The 21,475-nt window shown below is 38.9% G+C and overlaps 1 protein-coding gene across 2 annotated transcripts in view; it reads right to left on the bottom strand.

Annotated features, from left to right (window-relative positions):
• Positions 1-21,475, bottom strand: part of LOC133536494 (protein turtle homolog A-like) — a 137,536-nt gene that overhangs the window by 56,572 nt on the left and 59,489 nt on the right. For both annotated transcript variants that reach the window (XM_061877067.1, XM_061877068.1), the window contains exons 8-10: positions 12,254-12,399; positions 5,751-5,893; positions 1,237-1,377 (exon numbers count right to left, since the gene is read on the bottom strand). In XM_061877067.1, coding sequence (XP_061733051.1) covers positions 1,237-1,377; positions 5,751-5,893; positions 12,254-12,399 — 430 coding nt within the window. The remainder of the gene's footprint in view (positions 1-1,236; positions 1,378-5,750; positions 5,894-12,253; positions 12,400-21,475) is intronic.

Below are 21,475 nucleotides of genomic sequence, written 5' to 3'. Positions count from 1 at the left end.
AGGATGGATGGATAGATAGAAGGATAGCTGGATGGATGGATGGATAGATAGAAGGATAGCTGGATGGATAGATAGAAGGATAGCTGGATGGATAGATAGAAGGATAGCTGGATGGATAGATAGAAGGATAGCTGGATGGATAGATAGAAGGATGGATGGATAGATGGATGGATAGATAGAAGGATAGATAGCTAGATAGATAGCTAGATAGATAGATAGATAGATAGATAGAAGGATAGATAGAAGGATAGATAGATAGATAGAAGGATAGATAGAAGGATAGATAGAAGGATAGATAGAAGGATAGATAGATAGATAGATAGAAGGATAGATAGATAGATAGATAGATAGATAGATAGATAGATAGATAGATAGATAGATAGATAGATAGATAGATAGATAGATAGATAGATAGATAGATAGATAGATAGATAGATAGATAGTACTTTATTAAATCAAGTATGCAAATTTTGAATGATCATCACACATGAACTATTTAACCCATAAGTTACAACATCCGGTACCTGCTGATGTGTATTTGGGATCTGCATAAGTCCTGAAAATGCGCTTGCGCCCGCCTTTGTAGTCCGTGTTGACACCGTAGTCGATAAGCTTCTTCTTTTGCTCCATCTGCTTGTTACGGGATATTCATCCTTCCACTGTTGCCATTTCTAATATAAAGTAGTGTAAAGTTCTTACTTATATATGTCAGTAAACTCACCATGAAAGCCTTAAAACATACCAGTGTGGTGAGTTTACATTATACACCCAAGGAACTTTAGTTATTAGTGATTCCGGTCGGACGTTTTTTCACGGCGTTGTTGTTGCACTAGCGAGCCAAAAATGAGGTGATGTTCCTCTATTATTGATTGAAGTAAAGTCTGAACAAAATTAAAACAGTTAGCGCCATCTTTTGACACTTCTTCCACTCTCGTCCTTGCACGCTACACCGCTACAATAAAGATGACGGGGAGAAGGTGAGCCACGTAAATAAGACCCGCCCACGAAACGGCGCATCCTGAAGCGACTGATAAGAAAGATGATGTGTAAAACATCATCTATGCAACATTTTGAGCAAAGAACCACCATTACATTTTATGTAGACCACAAGGAAGTTTTTTACATTTAGAAAAAAATAATCATAATATGACCCCTTTAATGCGCCTTATAATCCGGTGCGCCCTATGATTCGGTACATTAAAAAATAAAAATAAAAACACTTGTGTGGACACCAACCTGCAAAATGACTTGAGTTGGTCCAGATGGTCCCATGGTGTTGTAGCTGTTGTAAGGGGTGCAGGTGTACACGCCCACTGCATCATCGTTGACTGTTGCCATAAGCAAAGTGCCTTCTGGGGTCACGGTCCATCCTGGATACTGCGAGAATAAAAAAAACATATAAAAAATAAGTTGTTTAATTGACCCGGTACTTGTTTTGATGCACACTTTAATCAAGTTACAGCATTTTCTCCATGTTCAGTCAATCAATTAATCAATGTTTATTTATATAGCCCTAAATCACAAGAGTCTCAAAGGGCTGCACAAACCACAACGACATCCTCGGTTTAGACCCCACATCAGGGCAAGGAAAAACTCAACCCAGTGGGATGAGAATGAGAAACCTTGGAGGGGACTGCAGATGTGGGTGACCCAACCCCTCTAGAGGGGACCGGTGCAATGGACGTCAAGTGGGTCTAGCATAATATTGTGAGAGTCCAGTCCATAGTGGATTTAGCATAATAGTGTGATAATCCAGTCCATAGTGGATCTAAAATAATAGTGAGAGTCCAGTCCATAGTGGATCTAACATAATAGTGAGGGTCCAGTCCATAGTGGATCTAGCATAATAGTGAGATTCCAGTCCATAGTGGATCTAACATAATAATGAGAGTCCAGTCCATAGTGGATCTAACATAATAGTGAGGGTCCAGTCCATAGTGGATCTAGCATAATAGTGAGAGTCCAGTCCATAGTGGATCCAACATAATAGTGAGAGTCCAGTCCATAGTGGATCCAACATAATAATGAGAGTCCAGTCCATAGTGGATCCAACATAATAATGAGAGTCCAGTCCATAGTGGATCTAACATAATAGTGAGGGTCCAGTCCATAGTGGATCTAGCATAATAGTGAGAGTCCAGTCCATAGTGGATCCAACATAATAATGAGAGTCCAGTCCATAGTGGATCTAACATAATAGTGAGAGTCCAGTCCATAGTGGATCTAACATAATAGTAAGAGTCCAGTCCATAGTGGATCTAACATAATAGTGTGATAATCCAGTCCATAGTGGATCTGACATAATAGTGAGAGTCCAGTCCATAGTGGATCTAACATAATAGTGAGAGTCCAGTCCATAGTGGATCTAACATAATAGTGAGAGTCCAGTCCATAGTGGATCTAACATAATAATAAGAGTCCAGTCCATAGTGGATCTAAAATAATAGTGAGAGTCCAGTCCATAGTGGATCTAACATAATAGTGAGAGTCCAGTCCATAGTGGATCTAACATAATAGTGACAGTCCGGTCCATAGTGGATCCAACATAATAGTGAGAGTCCAGTCCATAGTGGATCTAACATGATAGCGAGAGTCTAGTCCATAGTGGATCTAACATAATAGTGAGAGTCCAGTCCATAGTGGATCGAAAATAATAGTGAGAGTCCAGTCCATAGTGGATCTAGCATAATAGTGAGAGTCCAGTCCATAGTGGATCCAACATAATAGTAGGAGTCCAGTCCATAGTGGATCTAACATAATAATGAGAGTCCAGTCCATAGTGGATCTAACATAATAGTGAGAGTCCAGTCCATAGTGGATCGAAAATAATAGTGAGAGTCCAGTCCACAGTGGATCTAGCATAATAGTGAGAGTCCAGTCCATAGTGGATCAAACATAATAGTAAGAGTCCAGTCCATAGTGGATCTAACATAATAGTGAGAGTCCAGTCCATAGTGGATCTAACATAATAGTGAGAGTCCAGTCCATAGTGGATCTAACATAATAGTGAGAGTCCAGTCCATAGTGGATTCAACATAATAGTGAGGGTCACAGTGTGAGAGTTTAACATCGGACACACATAAAGTTCCATATTTGGCCAATTTACCACATGTAACATCCATTGTAACAACATCTACAGTCGCGATCAAAAGTTGACATACTTTTGTAAAGAACATAATGTCATGGCTGTGAATGAATGTTTTTGGTGACCAACAAGTATGTGCTCCAATCACTCTATCACAAAAAAATAAGAGTTGTAGAACTGATTGGAAACTCAAGACAGCCATGACATTATGTTCTATACAAGTTGTGGAGGGGAGGCGTGGCTTGCGGGCCTGCAGTGGACAGCGATAGGTGAGTGGATGGCCCAGGTGGGCCTTGTTATCAAATCACCTGTCGCCTGTCGTTGTTGGAGCGAAACACGGACAGAGAAAAACATTTTACTGGAAAGTAGAACACTCGCACCTTGTGAGGAATAAAACAAGTGTTGTAACTCTGATCCGGGCTCGTGACAATGTTTGCTGGTCCGAGGAACCCAACTTCCACACAAGTGTATGTAAACCTTTGACAGTAAACCAGCTATTTGTCTTCAAAACGCCATTAGACCGAGGTGATCAATTAAACGGCAATTCACCGTTTCTAAAGCGGTTGACAGGAAGTTGCTTTCAACAGAAACATAATCCATGTTGGACCTTTGAAGAACTGGCTGTTTTAACCCTGGTGCAGGAAAAAAAGGCATCAAACCCAAGAAAGGTTCAGCGTGGCCATTAAAGGCAGCAGAATGAGTCGCTGACAGCGTGGCGTTGTTAGCGTGACGTGAGCGCTTGTGACAACAGCGACACGACGGAGATAATTGGCACCAGCCTGACTTTTAAAAGCCTTTGTGCCACACCGCGGGAGATGTATCACACTTCCTGTGGCCTGTCCAGGTCCACGGACATGTCTGTCAACACCCGGCAGAGCGGGAACATGCGGCCTGATTACATTAAGTAGCTTTTCCAAACCAAATCAAAGTAGTGAAGTGAATTATAGTTATATAGCGCTTTTCTCTAGTGTCTCAAAGCGCTAATACGTAGTGAAACACGATATCGAACCAGTGTGGGTGGCACTGAAGTGTCTTGCCCAAGGACACAACAGCAGGGACTTGGATGGCGGAAACGGGGATCGAACCTGGAACCCTCTAGTTGCTAGCACAGCTACTCTACCAACCAAACTGTTTTAAAAGTGCTGTAATTTTTTTTTTTTAATCAGACTAATCGCACTTTTAAATTTGAAATAACAATGACTAATCACATTTTATTATTATATATATTAAAGTGACTTAAAAAAGACCCCAATTTTTGACACTATTTTATTGTCGGAAAGAAGCATGTACTGTCAAAACAATGCTGCTGGACTCTCACAGAGTAAACTAAATCCACTATGGACTGGACTCTCACTATTATGATGTATCCACTATGGACTGGACTCTCACTATTATGTTAAATCCACTATGGACTGGACTCTCACATGATAAACTAGGTCCACCTTGGACTGGACTCCCACACAGTAAACTAAATCCACTATGGACTGGACTCTCACTATTATGATGGATCCACTGTGGACTGGACTCTCACTATTATGTTAAATCCACTATGGACTGGACTCTCACACGATAAACTAAGTCCACTTTGGACTGGACTCTCACACAGTAAACTAAATCCACTATAGACTGGACTCTCACTATTATGATGGATCCACTATGGACTGGACTCTCACTATTATGTTAAATCCACTATGGACTGGACTCTCACTATTATGATGTATCCACTATGGACTGGACTCTCACTATTATGTTAAATCCACTATGGACTGGACTCTCACATGATAAACTAGGTCCACCTTGGACTGGACTCCCACACAGTAAACTAAATCCACTATGGACTGGACTCTCACTATTATGATGGATCCACTGTGGACTGGACTCTCACTATTGTGTTAAATCCACTATGGACTGGACTCTCACACGATAAACTAAGTCCACTTTGGACTGGACTCTCACACAGTAAACTAAATCCACTATAGACTGGACTCTCACTATTATGATGGATCCACTATGGACTGGACTCTCACTATTATGTTAAATCCACTATGGACTGGACTCTCACTATTATGATGGATCCACTATGGACTGGACTTTCACTATTATGTTAAATCCACTATGGACTGGACTCTCACACTATGAACTTGATCCACTATGGACTGGACTCTCACACGGTAAACTAGATCCACTATGGACTGGACTTTTACACTATGACTGGATCCCCTATGGACTAGACTCTCATTATGAACTAGATCCACTATGGACTGGACTATCACACTATGAACTATATCCACTGTATACTAGACTCTCATTATGAACTAGATCCACTATGGACTGGAATCTCACACTATGAACTACATCCAATATGGACTGGACTCTCACACTATAAACTAGATCCACTATGGACTGGACTCTCACACTATGAACTAGATCCACTATGGACTGGACTCTCACACTATGAACTAGATCCACTATGGACTGGACTCTCACACTATGAACTAGATCCACTATGGACTGGACTCTCACACTATGAACTAGATCCACTATGGACTGGACTCTCACACTATAAACTAGCTCCACTATGGACTGGACTCTCACACTATGAACTAGATCCACAATGGCCTGGACTCTCACTGTTACGTTAGATCCAACTCAATCAGCGTCTTACCGAGGAGAGATCCAGTGGTTCTCCATCCTTGGTCCACAGCACACGCAGCAAAGGAGGCTGGGCTACTGAGGAACAGTTGACCATGCCGCTCATGCCCGCAGGAAGATAAGTTTCCTCTGGCATGCCAAGAACTTGTGCTGGATCTGAGGAAAAGAAAAAGCATAAAACAAAATCTGTTTGATTTCATTTCAATATTTAGTTTCAACAACCACAGCAGGCTTTTTCATTGACATGGAAAGTCCCATCCTGGCGAGACTGCAACGTGACTTTGGATTTGCGGAACAGATCTAGAAACTATAATCATATTCACGAGTGCTTCCCACAAAGGACGTTGTTGCAGGTCTTCATGGCACTTATTATTTATTCAGTCGTGTTGAATAAATTACACGATCAATCGAGCATATAATTGAACTATGAGTCATAAACACTGCATATGTCAAAAAAACAACCATTTGTCATAGCCTAGTGGCCTAACGGTGTCGTTAAAAGATTTTTACCAGTAATTGAAGGATCACTACTGACAAACTTACAGCCCTCGAATGGATGGGAAGACAGGTTGAAATAGGAGCGGGCTGATTGACAGCAGGTGTGGTCAGGTGCCGATCAGCCACAGCTGAGGGGAATCAGCACTCAGGGAGACACACAGGAAACAGACAAAATAGGAGCGCTGACACACGGGGCGGTTTAGCTCGGTTGGTAGAGCGGCCGTGTCAGCAACTTGAGGGTTGCAGGTTCGATTCCCGCTTCTGCCGTCCTAGTCACTGCCGTCGTGTCCTTGGGCAAGACACTTTACCCACCTGCTCCCAGTGCCACTCACACTGGTTTGAATGTAACTTAGATATTGGGTTTCACTATGTAAAGCGCTTTGAGTCACTAGAGAATAAGCGCTATATAAATATAATTCACTTCATCTTCATCTATATTTTGGTGGAGACGAAGACTGTGATCACACTGCAGCTCCGTTTCCAATAGTCTGCTCATTTGTGACATTTGTTTTGTCAGAGTTAGTTTGTGACGAACCCCAAGATGCAGAGGAGGCGGCAGGTATTTTGCAGCTAAACGTGATTTAATCTTTAAATACTAAAACAACAACAAACCCAAAAGGATACAAACAAAAGACGCGCACAAGGCGGATAACAAAGTAAAAGAGCTAGCATGGGAGCTAGAAGATAACGAGCCTAGCGAGCAGGAAACAGAAGTCGTTACTTCCATCCATCCATTTTCTACCGCTTATTCCCTTTTGGGGTCGCGGGGGGCGCTGGCGCCTATCTCAGCTACAATCGGGCGGAAGGCGGGGTACACCCTGGACAAGTCGCCACCTCATCGCAGGCCCAACACAGATAGACAGACAACATTCACACTCACATTCACACACTAGGGCCAATTTAGTGTTGCCAATCAACCTATCCCCAGGTGCATGTTTTTGGAGGTGGGAGGAAGCCGGAGTACCCGGAGGGAACCCACGCATTCACGGGGAGAACATGCAAACTCCACACAGAAAGATCCCGGGCCTGGATTTGAACCCAGGACTGCAGGAACTTCGTATTGTGAGGCAGACGCACTAACCCCTCTGCCACCGTGAAGCCCAGAAGTCGTTACTTGTAATATGAAATCAAACTGGAAGCAGGGAACAAAAAGCGGTAAGCTACAAACAGCTAACGAATATAGCTTACCGCTACGCTGCAATGACAAGACCAGTAGGAACGACCAAGCAGAACTGACGTTGACACGCCACGGCACGAGCGACAGGTAGCGACGACAGTAATCCAGCGCCGAATGGATGGGAAGACAGGTTGAAATAGGAGCGGGCTGATTGACAGCAGGTGTGGTCAGGTGCCAATCAGCCACAGCTGAGGGGAATCAGCACTCAAGGAGACACACAGGAAACAGACAAAATAAGAGCGCTGACAGGAAATACTACACACGGGGCGGGATAGCTCGGTTGGTAGAGCGGCCGTGCCAGCAACTTGAGGGTTGCAGGTTCGATTCCCGCGTCCGCCATCCTAGTCACTGCCGTTGTGTCCTTGGGCAAGACACTTTACCCACCTGCTCCCAGTGCCACCCACACTGCTTTAAATGTAACTTAGATATTGGGTTTCACTAGAGAAAAGCGCTATATAAATATAATTTACTTCACAATTCACTTCACACAGAAGAAACAAAGACAAATGCATTGGAAAAAACTAAAACATAACCAAACTGTCAGGGACGAACCTGACATATTTGAATTTTTCACGTCCGCGTTAAATGATTGTTTTCAAATCCAAACTGGGCCTATTTAGTTTGTTGAAATACCGTATTTTTGCGGACTATAAAACACACTTAAAATCCTTTAATTTTCTCAAAAATCAACAGTGCGCCTTATAACCCGGTGTGCCTAATGTACAGAATAACTCTGGTTGTACTTACCCACCTCGAAGCTATTTTATTTGGTACATGGTGTAATGATCAGTGTGGCCAGTAGATGGCAGTCACACAAAAGAGATACGCGTAGACTGCAATATGACGCCGGTAAACAACACCAACACTTTAAATATTCCATTGACGATATAGAACATTACACACTGTGCTCTAAAATCCATCAAAATGTTTTTAGTACGACTTTGGTCAACTATGAAGCCGGCACCTAATAGCAGACAGATTATCTGGGATTTTGTTCCGCAATATTATGCAAAACCAACTTTTCTTACCTTCTGGTACCTGCTGATCTGTATTTGGGATCTGCATAAGTCTTGATATTGTGAGCGTGTCCGCCTTTGTAGTCCGTGGCGAGGCAGTAGTCGATAAGCTTCCTCTTTTTCTCTATCTTCTTGTTATAGGACATTCATGCTCCACGGTTGCCATTTCTTATATAAAGTAAAGTTCTTAATTATATCTGTCAGTAAACTCGTCATGAAAGCCGGTAGAGTGAGTTTACATTATTCACCCAAGGAACTTTAGTTATTAGAGAGTTCCGGTCGGACGTTTTTTCAAGGGACACATTTCCGGCGTTGTTGTTGTTTCCGGATGAGGAGACCCTGCTCCGTTATTGATTGATGTAAAGTCTGAATGTCAATAAAACAGTTAGTTCCATCTTTTGACATTTCTTCCACTCCCGTCCTTGCACGCTACACCGCGACAAAAAAGATGTCGCGAAGGTGAGCCACATAAATAAGACCCGCCCACAAAACAGCGCATCCGGAAGCGACTGTCAGAAGGCGACTTGAAGATGATGTGTAAAACATCATCCATGCAACATTTTGACCAAAGAACTACCATAACATGTCATGTAGACCACAAGGGAGTATTTTATATTTAGAAAAAAAATCATTACATACTTGTGGACTTGGAGAAGGCATTCGACCGTGTCCCTCAGGAAGTCCTGTGGGGAGTACTCAGAGATTACGGGGTATCGGACTGTCTGATTGTGGCGGTCCGCTCTCTGTCTGATCAGTGTCAGAACCTGGTCCGCATTGCCGGCAGTAAGTCGGACACGTTTCCAGTGAGGGTTGGACTCCGCTAAGGCTGTCCTTTGTCACCGATTCTGTTCAGAACTTTTATGGACAGAATTTCTAGGCACAGTCGGGGCGTTGAGGGGATCCGGTTTGGTGGCTGCAGGATTAGGTCTCTGCTTTTTGCAGATGATGTGGTCCTGATGGCTTCATCTGGCCAGGATCTTCAGCTCTCACTGGATCGTTTCGTAGCGGAGTGTTAAGCGACCGGGATGGGAATCAGCACCTCCAAGTCCGAGTCCATGGTTCTCGCCCGGAAAAGGGTGGAGTGCCATCTCCCGGTTGGGGAGGAGACCCTGCCCCAAGTGAAGGAGTTCAAGTAACTCGGAGTCTTGTTCACGAGTGAGGGAAGAGTGGATCGTGAGATCGACAGGCGGATCGGTGCGGCGTCTTCAGTAATGCGAACGTTGTATCGATCCATTGTGGTGAAGAAGGAACTGAGCCGGAAGGCAAAGCTCTCAATTTACCGGTCGATCTACGTTCCCATCCTCACCTATGGTCATGAGCTTTGGGTCATGACCGAAAGGATAAGATCACGGGTACAAGCGGCCGAAATTAGTTTCCTCTCCCTTAGAGATAGGGTGAGAAGCTCTGCCATCCGGGAGGAACTCAAAGTAAAGCCGCTGCTCCTCCACATCGAGAGGAGCCAGATGAGGTGGTTCGGGCATCTGGTCAGGATGCCACCCGAACGCCTCCCTAGGGAGGTGTTTAGGGCACGTCCAACCGGTAGGAGGCCACGGGGAAGACCCAGGACACGTTGGGAAGACTATGTCTCCCGGCTGGCCTGAGAACGCCTCGGGATCCCCCAGGAAGAGCTGGATGAAGTGGCTGGGGAGAGGGAAGTCTGGGCTTCTCTGCTTAGGCTGCTGCCCCTGCGACCCGACCTCGGATAAGTGGAAGATGGATGGATGGATCCTAATACGATCCCTTGAATGTCCCCTATAATCTGGTGCACCTTTTGTACGCAAATACCGTATTTCCTTGAATAGCCGCAGGGCATATAGTATGAGCCTGCCTTGAATTACTGCCGGGTCAAACTCGCTTCGCAAAATAATTAACACCTGGTCCAACTCATGACGTCACAAGTGACACTTCCCCTGTCATCATTTTGAAAATGGAGGTGGCTGATTTCAATCATTTGAAATCGCATAAAGGGAAGTAGATTAAGAGCGATTCAGTAGGATTTAAGGTCCAAGCTTACATCACACTCAAATTTTTACTGCATGCCTTTGGTAAGTGCCGGCGTGAGTAGAGGTTTTAAAATAATTAGCGCATGCTTACTTTTACCGCATGCCTTTGGTAAACGCAGGAGTGAGAAGAAGTTTTAAAATAATTAGCGCATGCTTACTTTTACCGCATGCCTTTGGTAAGCGCAGGAGTGAGAAGAGGTTTTAAATCAATTAGCGCATGCTTACTTTTACCGCATGCCTTTGGTAAGCGCAGGAGTGAGAAGAGGTTTTAAATCAATTAGCGCATGCTTACTTTTACCGCATGCCTTTGGTAAACGCAGGAGTGAGAAGAGGTTTTAAAATAATTAGCGCATGCTTACTTTTACCGCATGCCTTTGGTAAACGCAGGAGTGAGAAGAGGTTTTAAAATAATTAGCGCATGCTTACTTTTACCGCATGCCTTTCGTAAACGCAGGAGTGAGAAGAGGTTTTAAAATAATTAGCGCATGCTTACTTTTACCGCATGCCTTTGGTAAGCGCAGGAGTGAGAAGAGGTTTTAAAATAATTAGCGCATGCTTACTTTTACCGCATGCCTTTGGTAAACGCAGGAGTGAGAAGAGGTTTTAAAATAATTAGCGCATGCTTACTTTTACCGCATGCCTTTGGTAAACGCAGGAGTGAGAAGAGGTTTTAAATCAATTAGCGCATGCTTACTTTTACCGCATGCCTTTGGTAAGCGCAGGAGTGAGAAGAGGTTTTAAATCAATTACGCATGCTTACTTTTACCGCATGCCTTTGGTAAACGCAGGAGTGAGAAGAGGTTTTAAAATAATTAGCGCATGCGTACTTTTACCGCATGCCTTTGGTAAGCGCAGGAGTGAGAAGAGGTTTGGAATTAATTAGCGCATGCTTACTTTTACCGCATGCCTTTGGTAAGCGCAGGAGTGAGAAGAGGTTTTAAAATAATTAGCGCATGCTTACTTTTACCGCATGCCTTTGGTAAGCGCAGGAGTGAGAAGAGGTTTTAAATTAATTAGCGCATGCTTACTTTTACCGCATGCCTTTGGTAAGCGCAGGAGTGAGAAGAGGTTTTAAAATAATTAGCGCATGCTTACTTTTACCGCATGCCTTTGGTAAGCGCAGGAGTGAGAAGAGGTTTTAAATCAATTAGCGCATGCTTACTTTTACCGCATGCCTTCGGTAAGCGCAGGAGTGAGAAGGGGTTTTAAATCAATTAGCGCATGCTTACTTTTACCGCATGCCTTTGGTAAGCGCAGGAGTGAGTAGAGGTTTTAAATTAATTAGCGCATGCTTACTTTTACCGCATGCCTTTGGTAAGCGCAGGAGTGAGAAGAGGTTTTAAATCAATTAGCGCATGCTTACTTTTACCGCATGCCTTTGGTAAGCGCAGGAGTGAGAAGAGGTTTTCAAATAATTAGCGCATGCTTACTTTTACCGCATGCCTTTGGTAAGCGCAGGAGTGAGAAGAGGTTTTAAATCAATTAGCGCATGCTTACTTTTACCGCATGCCTTTGGTAAGCGCAGGAGTGAGAAGAGGTTTTAAATCAATTAGAGCATGCTTACTTTTACCGCATGCCTTTGGTAAACGCAGGAGTGAGAAGAGGTTTTAAATTAATTAGCGCATGCTTACTTTTACCGCATGCCTTTGATAAGCGCAGGAGTGGGAAGATGTTTTAAATTAATTAGCGCCCCGGCGGCAATTCAAGGAAATACGGTAGAGCTGACTAGACCCTCTTTTAATCCGGTGTGCTATATGGTCCAGAAAATGCGGTATTTTATGTTCCTGGAGAGAGACAGGTACAGACACACACACATACGTACGCATGACTGTAAGGACGGCAGAGGCGGTGGGAGGCACTAGCAGCCCGTTGGTTGGAGCGCAGGTATAGTTCCCAGAATCCTCTGGGGTGAGCGAGGAGATGAGGAGAGTTCCATCCACCATGATCTTCACACGCGACTTTAGAGACCTTCAGGGGAGGGAAAATCAATATTTAAAAATGCAAAAAAAAAAAAACTGGCACATTCAGAATCAGCTAACCGGCAGTGCACCTTATGGTTGGAAAAATACGGTAAAATATTTCATGTACGGTAAAAAACTTAAAAGAGCAGATGCAACAATGAGGTCTGTTTAAATTGTTTAATGGAAGAAAAGTCATCATCTCTGAATTATTTCTTTACTTTACTTCTATAGATCTTGAAAGCTCACTAGAGGAATAAAGCATTCTCTCTTCACCGGCGGTTTATTAGTAGTAAGCATTTTCTTTGGCTCATCACAAGGCAAATTAGTCTCAAGTTGCACAGTCAGATGTTTTCCTGCACAAAAATGTGTCAAATATGGATACAATCTCTAATGGTTTACTTTAATTTATGATGATTGCTCTTTTTGAATGCTTTACTTGTTGCTTCACCATGGCAACCAACTATGACAGACTGACTCTCTTGGGGCTCTCTCTCACACACACACACACACACACACACACACACATTCTTGTATTTCTTACCTTCTTGAAACCTCCGAAAAATGCCTCCCTCTGGATATATAAAGTTGTGTATTTACAACACTAATAATACATACATACTAAGCAAACATAAAAAAAGCTTGTTTTGAAAAATGAGTTGGAATTTCACGAGAAAAAGTTCACAGATTCACAAGAAAACTTTGAATTTTTGCAGTTTTATAATAAAAGTCGTAATTTTACTCAACGCAAGTCAAAGTTTTACAAGAAAAAAATGAACATTTGTGCAATACTATGATAAAAGTTGGAATTTTACTCGAAAAAGTCGCAATTGTACAAGTAAAACTTAAAATTTGGGCAATTTTATGAAAAGAGTTGAAATTTTACTCAGGAAAAAAGTCACAATTTCATAAGAAAACTTGAAAATTTTGGCAATATTAGTATAATAATAATCTGAATTTTACTTGTCAAAATTATGACAAAAGTCATCATTTTACTCAAAAAAATTCTCTTATTTATAAGACAAATGGGCAATATTGTGATAAGTCATACTTTTATATGACAAATGTCACCATTTTGCATTAAAAAGTAATAATTTTATGAGGAAATATTGCAATATTACAGAAGCAGAAAGAATATGAGAAACTCTCCCCAATTCTATAAGAAAAAAGTTGACAGTGTGAGAAAAAAAAATGTCACAAATGTACAAGTAAAGTTTAAAATTTGGGCAATTTTATGAAAAGAGTTGAAATTTTACTCGGGAAAAAAAGTCACAATTTTATAAGAAAACTTAAACATTTTGGCAATATTATAATAAGAATCTGAATTTTACTTGTCAAAATTATGACAAAAGTCATAATTTTACTTGAAAAACTTCCCTAATTTATAAGACAAATGGGCAATATTGTGATAAGTCATACTTTTATATGACAAATGTCACCATTTTGCATTAAAAAGTAATCATTTCACATTAAAAAGTAATAACTTTACGAGGAAATATTGCAATATTACGGAAGCAGAAAGAATATGAGAAACTCTCCCCAATTTTATAAGAAAAAAGTTGACTTATTGTGAGAAAAAAAAATGTCGCAAATGTACAAGTAAAGTTTAAAATTTGGGCAATTTTATGAAAAGAGTTGAAATTTTACTCGGGAAAGTAAAGTCACAATTTTATAAGAAAACTTAAAGATTTTGGCAATATTATAATAAGAATCTGAATTTTACTTGTCAAAATTATGACAAAAGTCATCATTTTACTCAAAAAACTTCCCTAATTTATAAGACAAATGGGCAATATTGTGATAAGTCATACTTTTATATGACAAATGTCACCATTTTGCATTAAAAAGTAATCATTTCACATTAAAAAGTAATAATTTTACGAGGAAATATTGCAATATTACGGAAGCAGAAAGAATATGAGAAACTCTCCCCAATTTTATACGAAAAAAGTTGACATATTGTGAGAAAACAAAATGTCGCAATTGTACAAGTAAAGTTTAAAATTTGGGCAATTTTATGAAAAGAGTTGAAATTTTACTCGGGGAAAAAAGTCACAATTTTATAAGAAAACTTAAAAATTCTGGCAATATTATAATAATAATCTGAATTGTACTTGTCAAAATTATGACAAAAGTCATCATTTTACTCAAAAAACTTCACTTATTTATAAGACAAATGGGAAAAATTGTGAGAAGTCATACTTTTATATGACAAATGTCACCATTTCACATATTCACAACACTAATAATGTATACATACTATGCAAATATTCAAAAAAAGCTAGTTGTGAAAAATGAGTTGGAATTTCACAAGAAAAAGTTCACAGTTTCACAAGAAAACTTGGAATTTTTGCAGTATTATGATAAAAGTCGTAATTTTACTCAACGCAAGTCAAGGTTTTACAAGAAAAAAAATGAACATTTGTGCAATATTATGATAAAAGTTGAAATTTTACTGGAAAAAGTCGCAATTGTACAAGTAAAGCTTAAAATTTGGGCAATTTTATGAAAAGAGTTGAAATTTTACTCGGGAAAAAAGTCACAATTTTATAAGAAAACTTAAAAATGTTGGCAATATTATTATAATAATAATCTGAATTTTACTTGTCAAAATTATGACAAAAGTCATCATTTTACTCAAAAAACTTCCCTAATTTATATGACAAACGTCACCATTTTGCATTAAAAAGTAATCATTTTACATTAAAAAATAATAATTTAACGAGGAAATATTGCGATATTACAGAAGTAGAAAGAATATGAGAAACTCTCCCAATTTTATAAGAAAAAAGTTGACACATTGTGACAAAAAAAAATGTCGCAAATGTACAAGTGAAGTTAAAAATTTGGGCAATTTTATGAAAAGAGTTGAAATTTTACTCGGAAAAAAAAATCACAATTTTTTAAGGAAACTTAAACATTTTGGCAATATTATAATAATAATCTGAATTTTACTTGTCAAAATTATGACAAAAGTCATCATTTTACTTGAAAAACTTCCCTAATTTATAAGACAAATGGGCAATATTGTGATAAGTCATACTTTTATATGACAAATGTCACCATTTCACATATTCACAACACTAATAATGTATACATACTATGCAAATATTTAAAAAAAAGCTAGTTGTGAAAAATGAGTTGGAATTTCACGAGAAAAAGTTCACAGTTTCACAAGAAAACTTTGAATTTTTGCAGTATTAAAATAAAAGTCGTAATTTTACTCAACGCAAGTCAAAGTTTTACAAGAAAAAAATGAACATTTGTGCAATATTTTAATAAAAGTTGGAATTTTACTCGAAAAAGTCGCAAATGGACAAGTAAAGTTTAAAATTTGGGCAATTTTAAAGAGTTGAAATTTTACTCGGGAAAAAAGTCAACATTTTTTAAGAAAACTTAAACATTTTGGCAATATTATAATAATAATTTGACTTTTACTTGTCAAAATTATGACAAAAGTCATAATTTTACTCAAAAAACTCCCCTTATTTATAAGACAAATGGGCAATATTGTGATAAGTCAAACTTTTATATGACAAATGTCACCATTTTGCATTAAAAAGTAATCATTTTACGAGGAAATATTGCAATATTACAGAAGCATTGAAAGAATACGACAAGAAAAAAGTTGACACATTGTCAGAAAAAAAATGCTTTTAGTTTTAAAAAAAATGTGTTGAATTTTTTGTTTGTAATTGGTTTTTATTCTTCAATATTTGTGTTGGCCCTGTGATGAGGTGGCGACTTGTCCAGGGTGTACCCGCCTTCCGTCCGATTGTAGCTGAGATAGGAACCAGCGCCCGCCGCGTCCCCGAAGGGATTAAGCGGTAGAAAATGGATGGATGGATGGATTATTTACTTCAAGTTATTAAAGTACGTCTCCATATACATATTTATTTTCTTTCTTTTATTAATTTTGGCCACAGGGGGCGCATTTTGATTCCTCACACACTTGTTATTACATATATTGGCCAGAGGGGGAGCACTACAAATTTTTTTACACACACTTGTTATTTCATATGTTGACTAGAAGGGGAGCACTTTTAAAACCGACACACAGTCAATTTGAAAAATTTTAGGGCCCTCCTCAATTTGATAGATTTCAACCACCAGGTGTGCAAATGAGATATTCAAGCGGTAGAAAATGGATGGATGGATGGATGGTTTTCCGTATTGGGGCCGTGATTTATGTCCGGACTTGTTCACACCTCCTCATATGGAAGCTACTTTTCTTTGTTGATGTCTCAAGAAGGGTAGAAATACAAGAACACACAAACACACACACACACACACACACACACACACACATCATTTTACTCAAAAGATGGGCAATACTGTGATAAGTCCTAATTGTATGTGACAAATGTCAACATTTTTTCATTAAAAAGTCATAATTTCACATAAAAGAGTAATAATTTAACGAGGAAATATTGCCAAATTACAGAAGCAGAATGAATATGAGAAATTATTCCCAAGTTTATAAGAAAAAAGTCGAACATATTGTGAGAAAAAGACAGCTTTTACTTATATAATTTTTTGTTGAATTTTTTGTTTTTAATTGGTTATCATTTACTTCAAGTTATTACAGTATGTCTCCATACACATATTTATTTTATTTCTTGTAATAATTTTGGCCAAAGGGGGCGCATTTTGAATTCTCACACACTTGTTATTTCATATGTTGACCAGAGGGGGAGCACTACCATTTTTTTTAACACATTGGGGCGGCATAGCTCGGTTGGTAGAGTGACCGTGCCAGCAACTTGAGGGTTGCAGGTTCGATTCCCGCTTGTGCCATCCTAGTTACTGCCGTTGTGTCCTTGGGCAAGACACTTTACCCACCTGCTCCCAGTGCCACCCACACTGCTTTAAATGGAACTTAGATATTGGGTGTCACTATGTAAAGCGCTTTGAGTCACTTGAGAAAAAGCGCTATATAAATATAATTCACTTCACTTCAAACACACTTGTTATTTCATATGTTGACTAGAGGGGGAGCACTTTTAAAACCGACACACAGTCAATTTGAAAAATTTTAGGGCCCTCCTCAATTTGATAGATTTCACCACCAGGGGTGCAAATGAGATATTCAAGCGGTAGGAAATGGATGGATGGATGGTTTTCCGTATTGGGACCATGATTTATGTCCTCACTTGTTCACACCTCCTCATATGGAAGCTACTTTTCTTTGTTGATGTCTCAAGAAGGGTAGAAATACAAGAACACACGAACACACACACACACACACACACGCACACACACACACACACACACACACATAATTTTACTCAAAAGATGGGCGATACTGTGATAAGTCCTAATTGTATGTGACAAATGTCAACATTTTTTCATTGAAAAGTCATAATTTCACATAAAAGAGTAATAATTTTACGAGGAAATATTGCAATGTTACAGAAGCAGAAAAAATATGAGAAATTATTCCCAAGTTTATAAGAAAAAAGTCGAACATATTATGAGAAAAAGACAGTTTTTACTTATATAATTTTTTGTTGAATTTTTTGTTTTTAATTGGTTATTATTTACTTCAAGTTATTACAGTATGTCTCCATATACATATTTATTTTATTTCTTGTAATAATTTTGGCCACAGGGGGCGCATTTTGATTCCTCACACACTTGTTATTTCATATGTTGACCAGAAGGGGAGCACTACAAATTTTTTTACACACACTTGTTATTTCATATGTTGACTAGAAGGGGGCGCACTTTTAAAACCGACACACAGTCAATTTGAAAAATTTTAGGGCCCTCCTCAATTTGATAGATTTCACCACCAGGTGTGCGAATGAGATATTCAAGCGGTAGAAAATGGACGGATGGATGGATTATTTACTTCAAGTTATTAAAGTACGTCTCCATATTCATATTTATTTTCTTTCTTTTATTAATTTTGGCCACAGGGGGCGCATTTTGATTTCTCACACACTTGTTATTACATATGTTGGCCAGAGGGGGAGCACTACAAAAATTTTTACACACACTTGTTATTTCATATGTTGACTAGAAGGGGGCGCAGTCAATTTGAAAAATTTTAGGGCTCTCCTCAATTTGATAGATTTCACCACCAGGGGTGCAGATGAGACATTCAAGCGGTAGGAAATGGACGGATGGATGGATTATTTACTTCAAGTTATTAAAGTACGTCTCCATATTCATATTTATTTTCTTTCTTTTATTAATTTTGGCCACAGGGGGCGCATTTTGATTTCTCACACACTTGTTATTACATATGTTGACTAGAGGGGGAGCACTTTTAAAACCGACACACAGTCAATTTGAAAAATTTTAGGGCTCTCCTCAATTTGATAGATTTCACCACCAGGGGTGCAAATGAGATATTTAAGCGGTAGAAAATGGATGGATGGATGGTTTTTCCGTATTGGGGCCATGATTTATGTCCGCACTTGTTCACACCTCCTCATATGGAAGCTACTTTTCTTTGTTGATGTCTCAAGAAGGGTAGAAATGCAAGAACACACACACACACACACACACACACACACACACACACACACACACACACACGCACACACATTATTGTAATTGTTACCATCTTGAGACCTGAGAAAAATGCCTACCTTTTTAGGACCACCCTTTCCAGATATATACAAATGTGTATTTACAACATTAATAATATATACATACTATGCAGAATTAAAAAAGCTTATATTTATAATAAAAGTCATAATTTTACTGAACGCAAGTCAAAATTTTACAAGAAAAAACTGAACATTTGTGCAATATTATGATAAAAGCTGTAATTTTACTCAATAACAGTCACAATTGGACAAGTAAAGCTTAAAATGTTGGCAATTTTATGAAAATAGTGGAAATTATACTCGGGGGGAAAAAGTCACAATTTTCTAGGAAAACTTAAACATTTTCGGCAATATTATAAAAATGATCGAAATTTATGACAAAAGTCATCATTTTACTCAAAAAATGGGCAATACTGTGATAAGTCCTAATTTTATGTCACAAATGTCAACATTTTTTCCTTAAAAAGTCATAATTTCACATAAAATAATAATAATTTTACGAGGAAATATTGCCATATTACAGAAGCAGAATGAATATGAGAAATAATACCCAAGTTTATAAGAAAAAAGTCGAACATATTGTGAGGAAAAGACAGCTTTTACTCATATTTTTTTTTGTTTTTAAGTGTTTTTTAATCTTCATCATTTACTTCGTTATTACAGTATGTCTCCATATACATATTTATTTTCTTTCTTTTATTATTATTATTTTATTATTCATTTTGGCCAAAGGGGGCGCAATTTGAATTCTCACACACTCGTTATTACATATGTTGGCCAGAGGGGGAGCACTACAAATTTTTTTTTACACACTTGTTATTTCATATGTTGACCAGAGGGTGAGCACTTTTAAAACCGACACAGTCAATTTGAAAAATTTTAGGGCCCTCCTCAATTTGATAGATTTCACTACCAGGTGTGCAAATGAGATATTCAAGCGGTAGAAAATGGATGGATGGATGGATTATTTACTTCAAGTTATTAAAGTACGTCTCCATATACATATTTATTTTCTTTCTTTTATTAATTTTGGCCACAGGGGGCGCATTTTGAATTCTCACACACTTGTTATTACATATGTTGGCCAGAGGGGGAGCACTACAAATTTTTTTACACACACTTGTTATTTCATATGTTGACTAGAAGGGGAGCACTTTTAAAACCGACACACAGTCAATTTGAAAAATTTTAGGGCTCTCCTCAATTTGATAGATTTCACCACCAGGGGTGCAAATGAGACATTCAAGCGGTAGGAAATGGATGGATGGATGGATGGTTTTCCGTATTGGGGCCATGATTTATGTCCGCACTTGTTCACACCTCCTCATATGGAAGCTACTTTTCTTTGTTGATGTCTCAAGAAGGGTAGAAATGCAAGAAAACACACACACACACACACACACACACACACACACACACACACACACACACATAATTTGACTCAAAAGATGGGCGATACTGTGATAAGTCCTAATTGTATGTGACAAATGTCAACATTTTTTCATTGAAAAGTCATAATTTCACATAAAAGAGTAATAATTTTACGAGGAAATATTGCAATGTTACAGAAGCAGAAAAAATATGAGAAATTATTCCCAAGATTATAAGAAAAAAGTCGAACATATTGTGAGAAAAAGACAACTTTTACTTATATAATTTTTTGTTGAATTTTTTGTTTTTAATTGGTTATTATTTACTTCAAGTTATTACAGTATGTCTCCATATACATATTTATTTTATTTCTTGTAATAATTTTGGCCACAGGGGGCGCATTTTGAATTCTCACACACTTGTTATTTCATATGTTGACCAGAAGGGGAGCACTACAAATTTTTTTACACACACTTGTTATTTCATATGTTGACTAGAAGGGGGCGCACTTTTAAAACCGACACACAGTCAATTTGAAAAATTTTAGGGCCCTCCTCAATTTGATAGATTTCACCACCAGGTGTGCAAATGAGATATTCAAGCGGTAGAAAATGGATGGATGGATGGATTATTTACTTCAAGTTATTAAAGTACGTCTCCATATACATATTTATTTTCTTTCTTTTATTAATTTTGGCCACAGGGGGCGCATTTTGAATTCTCACACACTTGTTATTTCATATGTTGACCAGAAGGGGAGCACTACAAATTTTTTTACACACACTTGTTATTTCATATGTTGACTAGAAGGGGGCGCAGTCAATTTGAAAAATTTTAGGGCTCTCCTCAATTTGATAGATTTCACCACCAGGGGTGCAGATGAGACATTCAAGCGGTAGGAAATGGATGGATGGATGGATGGTTTTCCGTATTGGGGCCGTGATTTATGTCCGCACTTGTTCACACCTCCTCATATGGAAGCTACTTTTCTTTGTTGATGTCTCAAGAAGGGTAGAAATGCAAGAACACACACACACACACACACACACACACACACACACACACTTCAGTGAGAAAGAATACAATATAAGATGTATTCCCCAACGGACAATACAGGTCTGTGTGACATTGTTGTTGCATGTCAACACATCTGTG

This window comes from Nerophis ophidion, linkage group LG17 (assembly GCF_033978795.1).
Source record: "Nerophis ophidion isolate RoL-2023_Sa linkage group LG17, RoL_Noph_v1.0, whole genome shotgun sequence".
Classification (NCBI taxonomy): Eukaryota; Metazoa; Chordata; class Actinopteri; order Syngnathiformes; family Syngnathidae; genus Nerophis; species Nerophis ophidion.
Note: the sequence above shows the minus strand (reverse complement) of the source record. Positions and strands in the feature narration are given on the sequence as shown.